Here is a 19969-nt window from a genome sequence, read left to right on the forward strand (position 1 = left end):
TTCATCCAATAAAACTAAAAAGAGAGGAGTGGTACTATACATCAAAAATAAATTAGAAGCACAACAATTTTTTTAAGACGAGGAGGGCAGAATAGTGGCAGTACAAGTTAAATGGCAAGGAGAAAATAATAATAATTGTCAGAGTATATGCATCAAATGAAAACAAAATAGACTTTTTCAAAGATTTAGAGGAAAGATTATTTGAATATTTGGATCAAAAGATAATAATGGGTGATATGAATGCAGCTGTGTCAATGGAGATGGATAGATTAAGAGCAACAGGTAAATCTAAAGAAGGGAAATTACCAAAGACATTTTTTTAATGGTAGAGAACTACAATTTAGAGAAAAAGGGAAAAAAGAAATCTTAAAACAAATAATGGAAAATGAGAAGAAATTGGTTATCAGACCTGAAGATAAAAAACACAAATTGAACAGCAAAGCATTACAAACACAATTTTCAATGATAATAAATAGAGAAGTAGAATGGAATATTAAGAGAGTGAGACAAAGGAACTTCGAATTTGCAAACAAATCCGGAAAATTGTTAGCTTGGCAGATAAAAAAAAGGAAAGAGCAAAATACCATACATAAAATAATTGTAGAAGATAGAGAGATTGATTATCCGAAGGGGATAAGAAAAAGATTTGTGGATTTTTATAGACAATTATACAAGAGAAAAGAAAGAGGGAACATTAAAAAAATAGAAGAGTATCTAAAAGAGAAAGGGGTGCAGAAGATTCCGACAAAAGAAAAATGTAAACTAAATAAGATGATAGAATTAGAGGAAATAAGAATTGCAATTAAAGAATTAAAAAGCGGAAAGACACCAGGACCGGACAGATTTAGTGCAAGATTTTACAAAGAAATGAAGGACATCCTACTTGTACCGTTGAAAGAAGTTATGAATAACATTTTAACAAAGAAAGAAATACCAGAAACTTGGAAAGAAGCATATATTACTTTGATACCCAAGCAGGATTCTGATTTAAAGCAAGTTAAAAATTTTAGGCCGATCTCACTTTTAAACAATGATTACAAGTTATTTGCAAATATATTAGTAAACAGGTTGAAAAAAGTTTTGAAGGAGTTATTACATAAAGATCAGGCGGGTTTTCTTCCAGGCAGACAAATGAAAGATAATATCAGGAATGTAATCAATGTTATGGAATACTTGACTGCCAGGAATGATAAGCAAGCTATGTTAATATTTGTGGATGCAGAGAAGGCCTTTGATAACATTTCTTGGGATTTTATGTTAAAAAACTTTGAAATGATGGGGATGGGACAAATGTTTTTAAATGGTATTAAGGCAATATATATGGATCAAAAAGCTAAATTAATAGTTAATAACGTGATGACAGAAAACATAAAAATAGCTAAGGGTACAAGACAAGGTTGTCTTCGATCACCATTGTTATTTATCGCGGTCCTGGAAGTCTTTTTAAGGGCAATTAGAAGTAATGATCAAATAAAAGGGGTAACGGTGGGTCGGAAAGAATATAAAGTTAAAGCTTTTGCGGATGATTTAGTATTAACTTGCGGATGATTTAGTATTAACATGAATACGGTAACAGAAGTGTTGAAAGAAATTGATCAGTTTGGTCAGCTGGCAGGATTTATTTTGAATAAGAAAAAAACTAAAGCAATCACCAAAAATTTAGATCAGGAGGCAATTAATAGACTACAGCAACAAACAGAGATAGAAGTGGTTAAGAAAGTTAAATACTTAGGAGTATGGTTAACCCCCAGGGGTATTGATATGTTTCAGAATAATAATGTTCCAACTTGGAATAAGATTAAAAGGGACCTAGAGGTGTGGGGAAGAATGAAATTATCATTTTGGGGAAGGATTGCAACAATTAAAATGAATGTGCTACCGAAGATGTTATTCTTATTTCAAATGGCTCCAGTAATCAAAGGGGCAGCGATTTAAAAAAATTGGCAAAGAGAAATTTCAAAGTATATCTGGCAGGGTAAGAAGCCGAGGATAAAATATAAGATATTGACAAAGGTGAAAGCAAGAGGAGGCTTCGCCCTGCCAGATTTGAAATTGTACTATGAAGCATCCTGCCTCTGTTGGTTGAAGGAATGGATGAAATTAGAAGATACTGATTTGTTAGATCTGGAAGGTTTTGACAATAGATTTGGGTGGCATGCGTATTTGTGGTATGACAAGAAACGTGTACATAAAGGATTTGAAAACCACATCATAAGAAGGTCTCTGATTGAAGTGTGGGAAAGATATAAAAACCTGTTGGAACAAAAAACTCCATATTGGTTATTGCCGTTGGAGGCGATGAGTGTGAAGAAAGTCAATATGACTGGGGGATGGGTGACATATGAGAAGCTAATAAGTAAAAGAGAAGGTAAATGGAAAATGAAACCATTTGAAGAAGTTAAGGAATATGCTAATGATTGGTTGCATTTTTTTCAGATTAATGAAATGTTTAAAAAAGATTTGAACCAAAGGGGTTTTGTAGACAAAGAATCAAAATTCCAAACAGAAGTATTGAACAATGACTTTAAAATTCTAGCAAAAATGTAAAAGATACTGTAAGAATGGTATACAAAGGTTGAAGAGGTAAAATCAGTTATGATTGATTGGGCCAAAGACTTAGGACATAATATACAAATGGAAGAGTGGGAAAAATCATGGAAAGAAGGTTTAAGATTCACTGCATGTATAACTATAAAAGAAAATGTGATGAAAATGATGTATCGATGGTATGTAACTCCGGTAAAATTAGCAAAAATGTATAAGACAAGTAACAAATGTTGGAAATGTAAAGAAAAAGAAGGTACTTTTTATCATATGTGGTGGGAATGTAAGAAAGTAAAAAGCTTTTGGGAAATGATTTATAGTGAATTGAAGAAAATGTTGAAATATACATTTGTTAAGAAACCAGAAGCATTTTTATTAGGCATTACAGGTAATGAGATAAATAAGAAAGAAAACAAGTTATTTTTATATGCAGTGACAGCAACAAGAATATTGATGGCCCAGAAATGGAAACAAGAGGAGAACAGCCTTTACCAAAGATGTAATGGGCTTTGAAGACACTCAAACTCGGGACAAAAGGAAGAAACATGCTAAGAGAAAGGCATGCTTGGTAAACCCTTACTGTGATCAACTCCCACCCAGAAACCTACCGTACTTTTCTGTCGAAAAGACGCCCCTTTGTGTAAGACCCCACCCCATTTTGGGGGACTAAATTTTAAGAAAATGAGGGAAGATGGCCCGAAGTTGTTGAGCCTCTCTCCTCACGCAGTTGTGGGCAGGAAACAATCCCTAGATCATTTCCTGTGCGCAGCAGCATCGGATGAATTTGCCCTTCCTCCAGCCATCTGATTTGCAGGAGCGCAACCTCCCCTGATGCCGCCACACATGGGAAACGATCCAGGGAGTGCTTCCTGTGCACAGTGGCATCGAGTGAATTTGTGCTCCCGCCAAAGAGCTGGCTTGCGGTGTGCAGCTCCCCCCCCCCCCAGCTGTGGGCAGCAAGCACCCTCCCCGCTTGCTGCGGCATCTGGGGAAGTCGTTCTGGTGATCACACAGGTCCCCTGGATGTTTCACGATCTATTGACCCTGTGCCACCACTGCGATAGCTTTCTTTGCTGCCACCACCCCACTTCTCACGGGGACACACGGAGTCCAGACAGTTGTTAACATAAACAATAATCAAGTTTATTTTTAAATGCAGGAATAAGCGTATGGTTTCAGTTTATTTTTCTCTTGTCAGTTTCCTAATCTTAGTTCCTAACAACCTCAAACTGAATTATTCCCAACTATCTATCTGACTCAACCTAACAATTCCTCTCACTCTCTCACAATACAACTCAACCAACCCACTGCCTATTCCACCCTCTTCCTTCTCCAACACCCAAGCCTCAACTCCCAACTCCCAAACCTCAACTGCCAACTCTCAAATCTCAACTGACTTTCAAAACCTCCCACTCTATCTTTTACTCCCCCCTTGCATTCTCACTGGCCAATCACATAACACCCATTTTAACCCTTTCCTTGACCCATCCTAGGAGGCAAATGCCACAGTCGTGCTCCCACCAACCGAATGTCTGGTTGCGCGGCATTTCTCTCCTTGCTAATATTCATGTATTGGACGACCCCAGTTTTTTCACATGATTTTTGAGTCAAAAAACCTCGCCCAATACACGGGAAAATACGATATGTCCACACTGTGAAAGGACGTGTGGATCCAGAATAGGCCTCCACAGTCATTTACAGACTCACTGTGTTTTGTTGTTGTTTTTTTAAAAAATATTTTTGTTAAGTTTTAAGGATCACTTTGAGTTCCAACAGCTTTTGAGGAAGTTTAAGTCTCCTGTGACAGCTTTATCTGTCCTTTTTGAATGTTTGACAATCTGCTCTAGGAGGACATCATCCCAGCCTTCAGTCTGACTCCACAGTCTATAGCAGACACCCACAATAAGGTCACTGTTATTTCTCTCTTCTACAATTTTTGCCTAGATTGATCTTTGATTGATTCCTCCTTGTTCAATCTATCACTCATGTCATGTCATGGTTACAGAATCCCTGCTGCCTGCGGATTAAATGAAAAGGAGATTTGCAGCTACGACAGAATACTAAAAGCATTGTATTTACTTTAAGATCCTCTGGGTGACTATGTACAAAGGCTTCATGTGAATATGAATCAGCTAATAATAATAATAATAATAATAATAATAATAATAATAAGAAGAAGAAGAAGAAGAAGAAGAAGAAGAAGAAGAAGAAGAAGAAAAAGAAGAATTAAAGGTAAAGGTACCCCTGCCCATACGGGCCAGTCGTGTCCAACTCTGGGGTTGCGTGCTCATGTCGCTTAAGAGGCCGGGAGCCAGCGCTGTCCGGAGACACTTCCGGGTCACGTGGCCAGCGTGATGAAGCTGTTCTGGCGAGCCAGCACCAGCGCAGCGCACGAAAACGCCGTTACCTTCCCGCTATAAAGCGGTCTCTATTTATCTACTTGCACTTAGGGGTGCTTTCGAACTGCTAGAACGGCAGGAGCAGGGACTGAACGACGGGAGCTCACCCCGCTGTGGGGATTCGAACCGCCGACCATACGATCGGCAAGTCCTAAGCACTGAGGTTTTACCCACAGCACCACCCGCGTCCCAATAATAATAATTTATTATTTATACCCCGCCCATCTGGCTGAGCTTCCCCAGCCACTCTGGGCGGCTCCCAATCAAGTATTAAAAACAATACAGGGTTAAATATTAAAAACTTCCCTGAACAGGGCTGCCTTCAGATGTCTTTTAAAGATAGGATAGCTACTTATTTCCTTCACATCTACAGGGAGGGTGTTCCACAGGGTGGGCGCCACTACCGAGAAGGCCCTCTAGATGGTTCCCTGTAACCTTACTTCTCGCAATGAGGGAACTTGCAGAAGGCCCTCGGCACTGGATCTCAGTGTCTGGGCTGAACGATGGGGGTGGAGACACTCCTTCAGGTATACTGGGCCTTTGAGGCCGTTTAGGACTTTCAAGGTCAGCACCAACACTTTGAATTGTGCTCGGAAACGTACTGAGAGCCAATGCAGATCTCTCATAACCGGTGTTATGTGGTTCCAGCGGCCACTCCCAGTCACCAGTCTAGCTGCCACATTCTGGATTAATTGCAGTTTCCGGGTCACCTTCAAAGGTAGCCCCACATAGAGCGTGTTGCAGTAGTCCAAGTGGGAGATAACTAGAGCATGCACCACTCTGGTGAGACAGTCCACGGGCAGGTAGGGTCTTAGCCTGCATACCAGGTGGAGCTGGTAGACAGCTGCCCTGGACACAGAATTACCCTGCACCTCCATGGACAGCTGTGAGTCCAAAATGACTCCCTGATGCATGGCAAACAACCCTGATTCTTGCTGAATAGTATAGGAAAGTCCTTTGCAATAAGTTATTTGTATAACAGAACCAACTTCTGGCACCTACCCATAATGTAGGTAGGGAGTCACTTCATCTCCATGTCAGCTAGCATAAACCTACACAGGGAGCTGAAAAGGAAATATGGTTGATAGTACTGATAGCCATGGAAAAGCCCTAAGAAGATAGCTGGACCTCCCTACCTTTGTCCTTCTCCCAGTGCTAGTAATTCAACCAGGAGGAAGAGGCACTTTCAATCCACAAAGCAACCCAGAAACCAGATTTAGAAGGATAAAAGAAACCTGTGCCATCCCGAGAAGGCCTATAGCTGGTGTGCACTACCTTAAATCAATATAGCAAATTGAAATCTGATCTATAATATGTGAGGTCAGATGAAAGAGGTGTAATAACATAATAAAAGCCTCTTTCAATTGCGGAAGTGCCACTTCACAGTAAAGCAGTAATCATAGGCAAATCAAAATAATCTTATTGACACTGACTGAACCACGAAGGGGAATGAGTCAAGCACATATGATGGGCACGAGTCCCTATGCCAGAGATTAATGAGGGTTTCAATGGCATAGCTGAATACGTCAGCCAGGCACTTACAAGGGCAGGTCTTAGCTACCCATACCCATGTAAATCAGCTTGGGCTTGAAGATGACCTTAGAAGCTCCAAGGCTTAGATGTTCTGCTCTCTAGTCTAGACCATTAAGGCCAATCAGATTCATGAGTTTCAGTGACAAATGACCTTTTCAGTGGTGGCCCTCCACTTGAACGCTGCTTGACTTACTTTCTTGCTACCCTTAAACAGTCCTTGAAAACTGTTTTATCCCAGTAATCTTTAATAATAATAATAATAATAATTTATTTGTACCCTGCCCATCTGGCTGGGTTTCCCCAGCCCCTCTGGGGGGCTTCCAACGAAGATTCGAAATACATTAAAATGCCTGACATTAGAAGCTTCTCTAAACAGGGCTGCCTTCAGATGTCTTCTAAATGTCAGGTAGTTGTTTATCTCTTTGACATCTGATGGGAGGACGTCCCACAGGTCAGGCGCCACTACTGAGAAGGCCCTCTGCCTGGTTCCCTGTAACTTCAATTCTCACAGTGAGGGAACAGCCAGAAGGCCCTCGGCGCTGGACCTCAGTGTCCACGCAGAACGATGAGGGTGGAGATGCTCCTTCAGGTATAATCAGTTTCATTCCCTTTATATGGTTTTATTCTGATGCTGCTCTTCAATTTGTGTTTCTTCACTTGTTTTATTTTCAACGTTTTTAGAGGCTGCCCAGAATCAGAAACTCTATCAAGGTTCCTGATTGCAAGTGTTAGGACATTTTTCTGGGTGCTGAAACAGAGCAGATCCACTTATTGTGTGGAAATTACATACAAGTTAATGAAGGCATTAGAACACACATAATTAAAACAGAAGATAAAAGACAATTACACTTTTAACAATTACAGTTATAGCTTATTCCTTTCAAGAAAATTCCAGTCCTTCAGGTTTTCTTCAAGCCTTCATTTTTCTCCTTGTTGCACACCCCCAGTAACAGTTCTGCATTCCAGCAACTTACCCAGTCCCACTCATTGTAGGATGCAAGTTGGCGAATTTCCAACATATTTGCGCCAGAGGGCAATCCTCAGTACCAGAGCTGCATAACACAAAGGCCTGGCTCATTATTTTCTTTGTGCTTTCAAACACACACTCAGTTATCAGAACAATTCCTAAAATGTCATTAAGAAAGGACAAATCAACAGCATTTCAAGAAGCAATGACAAAACTTTCAAGAAGGATCTGTACACGGGCCCAAATCAGCACACAATATAACCGTTAACTGCCCTGTTTCTTCCTTGGCAGCCACAGAAACTGCTTAGCAACCATGCTTTCACACTGTGTCCCACCAAAACCCAATTTTTCCAAGCAGGGCAACGTGATGTTACTGGAGACAAGACCTTCGTCGCTGTCTTTCCAACGTCAATAAAACACAATGGGTGGAAGGGTGAAAAAAGTTTATTTGATCCTGCAGAATACAGACTTGATAGGATGTTTCCCAAAGACTGAGTGCTGACCTTTAAAGCCCTAAACAGCTTTGGTCCCATATTGGCTGAGAATATGCACGGACAAAGCATGCCTAAGCCAGTCATTCTCACAATTGGCTATAGAGTGGTTGCTATATTTTACTCAAGATATGTCCCCGGCCTTCCCTTATCTTGAGCTTAGGCTGGGAATAACCAGCCTTGCAGTTGAGACTGTCAGAAAATGATTGCTCAGGCTCAGCAGCCCAGCTGGCTGTGTGTGATGTGCTTGCTTCAGGGTTATGGTGCTCATATAAGAAGAAGAAGAGTTTGGATTTGATATCCCGCCTTTCACTCCCTTTAAGGAGTCTCAAAGCGGCTAACAATCTCCTTTCCCTTCCTCCCCCACAACAAACACTCTGTGAGGTGAGTGGGGCTGAGAGACTTCAAAGAAGCGTGACTGGCCCAAGGTCACCCAGCAGCTGCATGTGGAGGAGCGGAGACGCGAACCCGGTTCCCCAGATTATGTGACTACCGCTCTTAACCACTACACCACACTGGCTCTCACATATATCTGTGACACAAGGAACTTAGCTTCTGGGGCAGCCCAACAGGTGCCACCACTATTTTGTGCAATGGAAGGCAAGAGAGGGGTGCTGGATTTTGGCGTTACATTGCGCCACTGAAATTTGTGCATATGCAACTCAAAAGGACTGAAAGGGAAAGGGAGAGGGACTGGCAAGGAAAGCAGTCAGGTTCACTGCTGGCTGAAGTGAGCCTCTGACAAGGAGTAGGAGGAAAGCGACGGCAGCTGGACAGGGAATTACAGGAGCTTATCCTGACTGCAGTCCATCCCTCCTTCTCTCACCTCATATGGCCCCGACTACTCTCGCTGAGCTGCTTCTCTCATCGCTGCTGTGCACCTCCCTCTATATTAAGTAGCTCATGCAAGTGACAGTTACACCCAGGTATCAATGGAACGTTTTCACAACAAACGTAGGAATGTGGTGTGTGTGTGTTTTGTTTTGTTTTTTTTCAGATCAGAAGGGTACTGTGCCCTGTTGTAACAATTCGGCTCTGCACATCTCGTGCGGGTGCATGATGACCCACTTTTAAAGTAACCCAAGGCTCTTTGATGATGCTACAAAAAGATTAACAGGGCAACATCTCTGGAAATTAATGATGTAGTACCTAATTGCTCACTTAAGTTTAAGATACAGTGGAACCTCGGTTTTCAAACGTTTTGGAACTTGAATGCTGTAAACCCAGGTAAACCCGGAAATAAATGCTTCCATTTCTGAATGTGCCTCTGAAGTCAAACTTCCAAGGAGGCTTCTGTATTGAGTTTTCTGTATTAATTTTTCTTTTTGAGGCTTCCATATTGAGTTTTTGGTTTTGGAATGTTTTGGAAGTTGAACGGTCTTCCGGAACAGATTATGTTAGAAAACTGAGGTTCCACTGTACTAGAAAGCACAATGGAAGACGATTTTCCTTGATTTTTATTAACCTCCTCTTTGCTTTCCTCTTTGCAAAGGGCTTGGAGAACTTTTAACATCCCTTCAGAATAAGGCCATTGCTGACTTTTCACGCACACCATCGCCTGTCAAAACAAAGCAGAAGCAGAGAGAGAAAGAATGCAAACTGCCATAAGTCTCACCTTTCCCCTGGGATGCCTTTTCTGTGAGAATTGGGCCCTCCCATCCCTGTGAATAGTTAGGGAAAACATGAGATGGAGCTGCCTGCTGCCATGTCTAGTTTGGTCCTGGCATTGGCTCTTGGTGGCAAGGCCAGTTCTGGTGCCACTTCTCAGTGGATTCCATGTGACCTGTGTATCATGTGGATGAGAATGGTTATCTCCTTCCAGGATGTAAGGGCAGTCTGTCAGCCAGGCTTCTCTTCCTCCTGAGCTGCTTTACCTGTGTAGGTGGGGAAGTGCCAATGTAAAGCAGTGAAGAGGAAAAGGAAATATTGGGGTGACCTGTCACCTGGAAAAGAGCTTCCTAGATGCTTCTCCCCAGTCCCTAGCAACAGCTTTACTTCAGCTTTAACCTACAAGTTTCCCTATCTCCCTGCCTGACCAGTGCATTTTCTATACTTAGTATGCATAGAAATTGGGCTTTTAGTACTGCAGCTCCAGCCGTCTGGAATAAGTTGCCAGCTGAAATCAGAAAAGCACCTAGTATTTTGATATTTAGGCACCTTATTTAAAAAGGCTAATGCATGTAACCCTATCGTTTTACTCAATAACAACTGTATGATTTTAGAAATGGTTTTATAGGGTGGTATACAAGCAAGTTTTACTCAGAAATGACCCATTCAAATTAAGGGCCCTAACTCAGTCATTTCTATTAATTTCAATGGTTCTACTCTGAGTAAAACTTAATTGAATACCCAGGGCCAACTCCATAGGGTGGCACGTTGGGGAAATTTGCCAGGGACCCAAGGCCAAGAGAAGACCCAGAGGCTAACAATGTTTTATTTAAACTTTATTTATTTAATATTTCCCCCCTCAAATCAGAATTGTTCATGCTTGTTCTCCACAAACTGCTTTCATAGTAGGCTGATTCTAGATCCTGCCATCCACAAGCCTAGGGGTGGCTACTTAATATGTGAAAACCCTCCTCATGATTATGCTTTATTTGAGAAAAATATTTAAGAAAAATATTTGTACAACGGTATTCATAAAAGTGAGCTTACAGCAAACATCCACATATACAGTAATAACTATGTAAAAATGTAACATTGGAGGTCAATTTTAAAAAGCCCCCTCCCCAGCAGTGATACAGGCGTAGAATAGAATGTCCCTATTTTTATATGAGGAATGTTGGAGGATATGGTACACAGTCCCCCAAAGCTCCACCACTGCACCATGCAGTTGTCCACATAGCTTTGTCTTGTGGTTCCACTAAGCTTTAGCTCAAGAAGATCAACAGCTACTTTTGGGCTCAAATCACTAGTTTGGTCTTTGTGGAACCCTTAATTTCCTCTTTTAACTCCCTCCTCCTGATGATGTCAGGTTCGCAGAAACCCTGCTGCATGTGGATTACATGAGAAGAAGAGAAAATGAAAAAAAAAGAGAGATGAGGGGGAAGGGAAAAAAGAAATAAAGGAAAAGAAGAGCAATGCATTTAACAGAGTAAATAAAACTCTCACAGCATTCCCAGCAAAACATATAGATTCAGATTTTCTTACACTTCATTATAGCAATACTGTACATAATTAAAAAGGTCAATTTTTCAACAAAGCAATCATATTCTTACAATGCCCCACTATCCTGAATCATATTTGTCATTTTAGCATTAATGCTATACAGTGGTACCTCGGGATGCGAACGGGATCTGTTCCGGAGCCCCATTCGCATCCTGAATGGAACGTAAGATGGGACGGTGCATCTGTGCATGCATGGGTCACGTTTTGCCGCTTCCATGCATGCATGTGATGTCATTTTGAGTGTCTGCGCATGCACGAGCGGTGAAACCCAGAAGTAACAAGCTCTGTTACTTCTGGGTTGCTGCGGAGCTCAACCCGAATGTGCTCAACTTGAAGCACATTCAACCCGAGGTATGACTGTATTCCCTAACTCTATTCAATAAAGTCCTCTATATTTTTTGCCCCAGTTGTAGGCAATGGTTATTATGGCTGCACTTAATAAATAAGGGTCATCTCTCTATCATTTGTCAATACTACTATCTTAATTTAGCTGAAAAGAAGGCCCACTTAGTAGTATATTTCCTTGATAGCATCAGGTCAGAATGTTGTTATTTGGGGACATTTCCGAAAGATATGTAGTGTATCGACAGAGGCATTTTACACCTCTAACAAAAGCTATCAACTGTTGAGTATTTGCAATTAAGACACTTTGGTATTAAATGCCTTCTACAGATAAATTTCTAGAAACTTTCCTTAAGGCTTATGGTGTCTTGTGGTGCATTCAGCCATACCCAGATGTACAGAGTTTGACTTTATGTTGAGATCCGTAGAGACACCATTGATCCTTTGCTGAAGAGGTTCGCCAATCTTTCAGACAGCTTAATTCTCTCCTCTTAGGCAAAGATCACAAGACCTCCTGGTTGGCAGCCAGATTCTGCACCCAGAATTTATTCCCTAGAATAAAATAGTTTACTAGGGAAATGCTGAAGTAGCCCTTTGGGGCGCCTCATGGTCAATTTTTTATGGTAGCCCAAATCTCAGTTGTATGGATGTATGTATATATCTCAATTTATTTATTTTTAACTCATGACTTAAGTATTTCCTTCTCAGATATCATACAGTACCAGAAAGGGTTGTGGTTTTCTTGTTGTGGTTTTTTTAAAAAAAACACAAGGCCTTAATCTGCTCAAGAATTAAAGGTGTACCCAAGTGAAACCATTTTTTGAAGTGAGTCTTGTAATATCTAGTAACTGAAGGAAAAAATAGTCCACCCTTTTGTTTTATTACACAGAGTCTTGGATTCTGTTTCAAGTCTTTTCTATTGTCAAGTAAAGTCTACAAAAATATTTTCACAATCATCAAGGGTTTTATAGTGAACCCCCAGCAAAGAATTCATTTGAGAACACAATTGTTTTTGAAGCAGATATTTTTCTGTGCCGCAATTATTTACCCGTGACTAATGATGTAGTAGCCAATAATAATTTCTCGTGGTTGTGTGCCAGGGACTTTCTGGATGAAGAGGAGTGGTTGGAGGCTCCAGCTGGGGAGCACCTTAGAGAAGCAGCAGAGGAGGAAGACTCAGAGCCAGGATCAGGTCCTGGACCTCAAAGAGAAGAGGAAGAAGCTGCAACCGAAAAGCTGAAACAGCTTCTCAGCAGCTGCCTGGTCCCACCTCCTCCCTTGACTCCAGTGTCATGCAGGTCTTTGCATGTACCTGAACAGAAGGCTCAGAAAGCCCAAGGGGGACCCTTCCCACCAGAGTTTACACCTGCTTGGGAAACATCCAGAGGAGGGGGTTTAGGAGGAAGCAGGAGGGGCCAAGTCTTGGCAACATCGCCACTGAGGGCAGCCATGCCTGTGGGCATTCTGCTTGTATACTATTTTCTTGCATAAAAAACTGACTTATGAGTCTCCAAGTCTCTGTTCTATCCACTCACCTGAGACTCCGGATGGGCGGCCACTGTCACATGGCACGGCCGTGGTGGGTTCAGGAAGGCTGCCATCTTCCGGCGCAGCCAGGGGAGGGAATGGCTGGCACTGTGCACCTCAGGTAAGGGCGGGCATAGTCTGCTCAGCCAATTCAGGGCTGGGGCTTGGGGGCTGCGAGCATCCCACACCCCAGCCTATTTAAAGGGGTGGCCAGGTGTTGGCTGCCCTGTTTAGCCAATCATTGTGGGATTTTCCTACGCACCCAGTCCTTAGGGGCCTGCCTGAGGGGGGAGCGGGCACGTTACCTATGGACCTTGCTATGGTTTATTTGGTCAGCATATTTGGGGCCAGGGAGGAATTTTATCCTGCAAGCAAATTGACCAGCTTGTAGGTTTTCACAACTTTGGCAAAAAAAGGCATTGGGTTGTACCCTTAGTCAGAGGGGTACCTACGTAGGGGGGTCTAGGAGGGGTGACTCTGGGAGACCAGTGGACCAAAACACCTCTCCCAATGGCAGCCTGTGTGGGGTTGTGCCATTCAATTCACGTCGGGGGTGACTCCCCAACACAAGTTACTATCAGATAGCAGGCGGGCTGCCTGATGCAGGACACGTGCCCAATGCCTTAGCCAAACCTACTCTTTCCTGCAGTCAATCACGTTGTGGCCTAATACAACCCAACACCTGTCTCCTGTGTCATTATTGTGGCCCTCCCTTCACCTGCCACTGCCATTATGCACCTGCCAATGACCCTGCTCTGGCATTGTGTTTGGAGAGGTTGGCTAGGTCTTGAGTCATCCATATTGCATTAATCAACAAGCTTTACCTGTGTGCCACATTTGTAAGCTAATTCACATCAGATATCATAGTATAATTATTATATTCCCAGGTTTCTTTTCTATCTGATGCTACCAACTTATTATTCTTCAAGTGCGCACTGTTTGGTTTCCGCTGCATAGAAGGAAATGCTTCCTTATTTATCCATGTGAAGGATGTTGGTTCAGGAGCTGCATAAAGTGCAAGTTCAGTACCAGGCACCACCTGCACCAACAGTCATGGATTCCCCCAGAGAATAATAGGAAGTGTAGTTTCTTCAGGGTGTTGAGTTGTTTAAAAGGTGAGGGTAAAGGACCCCTGACAGTTAAGTCCAGTCGCAAACGACTCTGGAGTTGCGAAACTAATCTCACTTTACTGGCCAAGGGAGCCGACGTTTGTCCGCAGACAGTTTTTCCGGGTCATGTGACCAGCATGGCGAAACCAGAGCAGCGCACAGAAATGCCGTTTACCTTCCTGCAGGAACGGTACCTATTTATCTACTTGCACTTTGATGTGCTTTAGTATTGCTAGGTTGGCAGGAGCAGGGACCGAGCAATGGGAGCTCACTCCGTCACGGGGATTTGAACTGCGACCTTCTGATCGGCAAGCCCTGGGCTCAGTGGTTTAGACCACAGCACCTTTGAGTTGTTAGAGGTTCCCTATTCTCCTCACAGAGTTACAATTCCCAGAGAGTTTTAACAATCTATCAATTTTCCCCAGGGAACTCTAGAAATTAAAAGTTATGTTTACAATTAAATTAAAAGTTCTGTTTAAAAGCAGAAAAGATGCACTTATTTATTCACTCCTCCTTCACAAAGATGTGGTATATATGTTGCTACAAAGGTTGGGTGCCAAGTCCCCCAATCTCTGCTGAGCAAAGGCAAGATTCCAGCATGTCAGAGCTGGTTCTGTTGCAGGTCAGCACAGAGACTCAGGGATGAGCAGTGAAGTTGATTCTTTATTCAAGGAAACAGAATACAAACAGAAAACCTACAGGCAAGACTAGCCCCAGTAAACCAGTTGACAATCTGTGCCTCCTATTTTCCCCTAAGTCTCCCCTTTGGCTGGATCTTTTCCCAGCAGTCTTAAACTCCAGGGAACATGAAATCAAAATTCCTTCTCCACTTCCTGAAACCATCTCTCCTCATTCTGCTGTTCCTAAATAACTAATACCCAGTTCTTTTGAAGAACAGTCGTACCTTAGTTCTTGAATGCCTTGGTACTCATACGTTTTGGCTCCCGAATGCCACAAAGACGGGAGTAAGTGTTCTGCTTTGCGAATGTTTTTTGGAAGCTGATTGTCCAACACAGCTTCTGCTTGACTGCAGGAAGCTCCTGCAGCCACCTGGAAGCTGTTCCTTGGTTTTTGAATGGTTTCAGGAGTCGAATGGACTCCCGGAATGGATTAAGTTTGAGAACCAAGGTACCACTGTACTAATGGTTAATTGCCAACACACCCAAGAAGACTCAAGACCAGATAGGTGGCTAACTGGTTTTATTTATTAAAATGTAACAACTATAGAATTTACAATTGGAATATGTCAGCCAAATTAACCAAAACCAATGAGGTCCAGGAGGTGAATGGATTGAAGGAAGGATTTAATCTCTCCCATCTTTCTGAGCTAGCTGCCAGCTGCTCAAAGCCCTAGGAAACTCCTCTCTGTTTATTGCATGCTCCCTGTTTATTTGAACCTGTCTTACACAACGTGGCCCCATTGGTGAGCATTGACCCAGATGCGCCTGAGAGGCCTGAACACCATGCTGGCTCCAATATTAGTCAGATATTATCCAAAATCCACTCACCCACCTGGAGCTAAATTCTAACAAAACACCACTCCAGTCACACAGATGACACTCAATGATGTGAAGTAGGCAAAAAAGATGTGACACAGGCCAATTAGTGTCACCCCCCATATATATATATATATATATATACTCAGTCCCCTCAAAGAAGTCAACAACAGAGCCCACACTAGAAAATGAGAAGAGGTGAGTGTGCAGTATGGTATGAAGTGGGCTTAAATACTCTGATCTCCATTTCTCCCCTATAGGGCAAATCACCCCATTTGGTTGCCCACATTACCCATGTGGGAGAGTCCGTCTCTCCTCTTCTTGCAGGAGACGAGGGTGTGGCAAATGTGGCAGCAAGAAGGAGAGACCCCCTGGCTTCTTCAGCAGCCTCCTTCATCTCTGCCTCTTGACCCTCCTCCTTTCCAGCCTCTGATTCTGGACTGCTCCCTGTCACAGACCCCTTCTGTTGTCTCTTCAGCTGCTGATACCTCCTCCTCCCCGTCTGCTCCCTTTTCTTCCTCTGCCCACTCATTGTCACCCTACCACCAATCCCCTGACTCTCAGCCTTCTTTCCTTGGGGGTTCTCTCAGGGGTTCCCCAGCTGGTGCCTTCCACCACTCCTCTGCTTCCAGCCAGTCCATGACAGGAAAGATCTCAGCGATTTATGCTCAGTCAAAAATCACCTAGATCTCAATGAATATCTTATCCAAAATCATTGTCTATGCCAGCATTACTTCTCTGCCACTGGCATGGGGATGCCAACACAGGGGCTTCCACCATCTGAGGAAATGGCTTCACCCCACTTAAAGGCTGTGCCAGACCTGCCTGTATGCATGGTTTGGAAAAGCAAGGCTATATGACAGATACCTCAGACTTCCCTGAGCATTTGAGAGATGAAGCAGAGAAATTAAAAAGAAAGAAAGAAAACATTCACACAACCATGACGCTACCAATTTAAATGACTTTAAAGGGATATTAGACAAGTTTGTGAAGGATACGCTACTAATGGACATCATTCATGATGATTCTCTTCCATTTCCAGGAGGGATCACAAACCTTTTTAGGCCCATGGACACCTTGGGAATTTGGGATTAGTCGTGGGGGTCAGCAACCTTTTCCAGCCGTGGGCTGGTCCACCGTCCCTCAGACCATGTGGTGGGCCAGAATATATTTTTTGGGGGGGGATGAACGAATTCCTATGCCCCACAAAAAACCCCAGAGATGCATTTTAAATAAAAGGACACTTTCTACTCATGTAAAAACATGCTGATTCCCGGACCGTCTGCGGGCTGGATTGGGAAGACGATTGGGACGCATCCAGCCCCTAGGCCTTAGGTTGCCTACCCCTGCCTATGAGCACCATGCACTTGGCTCCCAGATGAGCCCCACCACCACCAAAGGAGAAGGAGAGAAGGAGAATGTGCCCATACACACTTTCCTTTTCCAAAGTTGGATCCAGCACATGTGGAGCAGAAAGAAGATGTGGGAAAACATGCCCATGTCCCAGCTTCCTCCTTTAGCTCTATGTACTTTTCAAGGGAGAAAAATAGGGAACCACCTCGTGAACAAGGAGGCAGCAAGTGGGCGGGGGGGGGGGCAGGCTTCCCATTGCACCCTTGGACAATGCCAGATTTCCAGGATCAGATGCTGCAAATACTGGAGAACAATAGTGGGTGAGGGATATTGCCTTCATGTCGTGCCTGAGGGCTTCCCATGGGCACTTGCACTCAATAGGACTGATTGGTCTGATCCAGCAGGCCTTTTCTTCTCACATACTTTTTTAATTTCATGAATGTCTGGTATGCATTTCCCCGAATGTTTGTGGCACAAATCAGTCTTACACTACCTAGAATTCTAATTGCAATTCATATTAAACATCCCCCTGACATTTGAGTGACACACATAAGAATGATTATAGAGTCTGACTGTGGTGCGTGCCTCGAGGTCTCATTACAGGGCTATTTGGATGGGATGTCAGAACCTTTGTTGCTTAATTGCTTTTAGTAATGGAGTATATAAAAAGAGAGAGAAATGCTGAGGTCTCTGAGGGATCAAAAAGCTCTTGAAGGAGGAGAGCTGAACCTAACCAGGCGTCCTAGAAAGAAACAAGGTGAAAGAGAAGGATGGAGATACGGGCATTTTTGATTGCTGTGCTGGTGGTTCTTCTAATTCTGCACTTCCTGAAACAACTCTGGTCACGCAAGCAATATCCTCCAGGACCTTTTCCGCTTCCTGTCATTGGAAGTATGTGGAAATCCGGGGCGAAGCTTTGTGAAGATACTTTCATTAAGGTACTTCTTAGTAATAACTCAGTCTAATGTCAATAATTGTTTTATCAATTATTAAGCTTAAACAGTACCATGGGTTTAAATGCTAACTGCAAGGGCCACAATTTAATACACTATTAAATGTGATGAAACTCCTACACTTAAAAATCATTGAATTAAAATTAAAACTGAATTTAATTAAAAATCATCCAAGGTTCCATTGCAAAAGTAACTTAATTCCTTTTCAAGTCCCCCAGAATTTTTACAAACTACTTTCAGGTGTAATAAGGGCAAGTAAAAGTAACTAACAAATTTAATAAACAAACAAACAAAACAAAAGCAATTCAGAGATTTTGGAATTAATTCTGTGAATCTGTTAATCTGAATTAGTTCATTCCTGCCACTGCTGCTGTGTTATATAGGCCATACACAGGCAGACCTAGAAGCTGCCATGCAGATAAAAGTTTGATAGAACAATGATGGAAGAAGAGGAGGATTTGGGGCTCTCAAATTTCAGTGGCTCCCTGTGCAGCGCTAAAATTTGGTGCTACCCACTCACAACTTCCTCTCCATTATACAGTGGTACCTCGGGTTAAGTACTTAATTCGTTCCGGAGGTCCGTTCTTAACCTGAAACTGTTCTTAACCTGAAGCACCACTTTAGCTAATGGGGTCTCCTGCTGCCACTGCGCCACCGGAGCACGATTTCTGTTCTCATCCTGAAGCAAAGTTCTTAACCTGAGGTACTATTTCTGGGTTAGCGGAGTCTTTAACCTGAAGTGTATGTAACCTGAAACTTATGTAACCTGAGGTACCATTATACATCATTGTTGTGGTGCCCCCTGAGGCACTGGCACCCAGTGTGGCTGAACTGGTCATGCTACCCTAAAACCACCTCTGATGGTTCCTCTGCATGTCTATCCCCTCTGCTTGTAAATAATCCAGGGTAGTTGTGCAGAAACTTTGGCCCTCCAGCCACTGCAGAGCACAACTCCCATCTTCCATGGCCACCTGCAGTGCTTGCCGGGGCTGATGGAAATTGTACTTTATCAACTTGGGGGGGGGAGTGCACACTTAATGTAGTGGGTGTTGTAAGCAAGAAGAGGGGCAAAGCACCAAGGGCAATTGAACACAGCCAAGACAAGCTCTGGTGGTTCTTGTGCTGAACCCAACTGTATATAGCCCAACTGTATGTTTAGCTGGATGCATTTTAGAGATAAACTTATTTCGTTTTCTAGAGCAATTTTCTAGAGCAAATCATTCCTTTGTCAGAAGCTATCCGCAATACAAATAAGAGTAATAATATAAAAGGTCATTATTAATAATACTGAAAACCACAAAACCATATAAAAGATGAAAATGTGCATTCAAAAATCACAAATCAAAAATGTAAGTTGTATACTGTTACACTGAGGAAGCGCATAACACTTATGATTATAACCAACCAGAGATTTAACATGAAAATCTTTGCCCCCATTTTACAAGTCTTTTGGAGCTATCACTTCTGGTGCATATGCACATCATATCTAAACCGCACAGCACCAAACAGATACATGTAAGAAAAGGCATTAAAAAATGACAGGGAACGTAGGTCTGCAGCCTTCATTCATGGCAATCTTTCAACAGATACTAACCTGCATATGCTATTCAATTTCTGAAGCCTTGGAAAATCTTCATATTGGTCACTCAAACTAGAAACACTTTTTATAAAACAGCAAATCATTCTTAATGGATCTCGGCAGTAAACACTAATCTCCAGGTAATAATCTCACCAAGAGCACCTCCTCCTCCTCCTTCTTCCATCATCTGTAGCCAAGTAAGTTTGTCTTCCATGAACATAGACTTAATAGTGAATCTGTAAGTGACTGTGGAGGCCTATTCTGGATCCATACATCCTTCCACAATGGGGACATAGGTTTCTGGGCGGGAGTTGATCATGGTGAGGGTTTGCAAAGCATGCCTTCCTCTTAGCAAGTTTCTCCCTTTTGTCTTGAGTTCAGGTGTCTTCAAAGCCCATGACACCTTTGGTAAAGGCTGTTCTCCAATTGGAGTGCTCGCAGGACAGTGTTTCCCAGTTGTCAGTGTTTATACTACGTTTTTTAGATTTGCCTTGAGAGAGTCTTTAAG

At 42.7% G+C, this 19969-nt stretch overlaps 1 protein-coding gene across 2 annotated transcripts in view; it reads left to right on the forward strand.

The window, feature by feature from the left end:
• The window catches only part of LOC309369830 (cytochrome P450 2J2-like), a 63000-nt gene that overhangs the window by 26551 nt on the left and 16480 nt on the right, over positions 1-19969 (forward strand). The window contains exon 1 of one of the 2 annotated variants that reach the window (XM_081911178.1): positions 17635-17867. The exons of the other annotated variant lie outside the window; for it this stretch is intronic. Within the exon in view, the coding sequence (XP_081767304.1) occupies positions 17700-17867 (168 nt within the window). The 5' untranslated portion in view covers positions 17635-17699. Of the gene's footprint in view, positions 1-17634; positions 17868-19969 lie in introns of those variants that run through there. 2 annotated transcript variants of the gene reach the window in all.

Source organism: Podarcis melisellensis, assembly GCF_964234715.1.
Source record: "Podarcis melisellensis genome assembly, chromosome: 5".
Classification (NCBI taxonomy): domain Eukaryota; kingdom Metazoa; phylum Chordata; class Lepidosauria; order Squamata; family Lacertidae; genus Podarcis; species Podarcis melisellensis.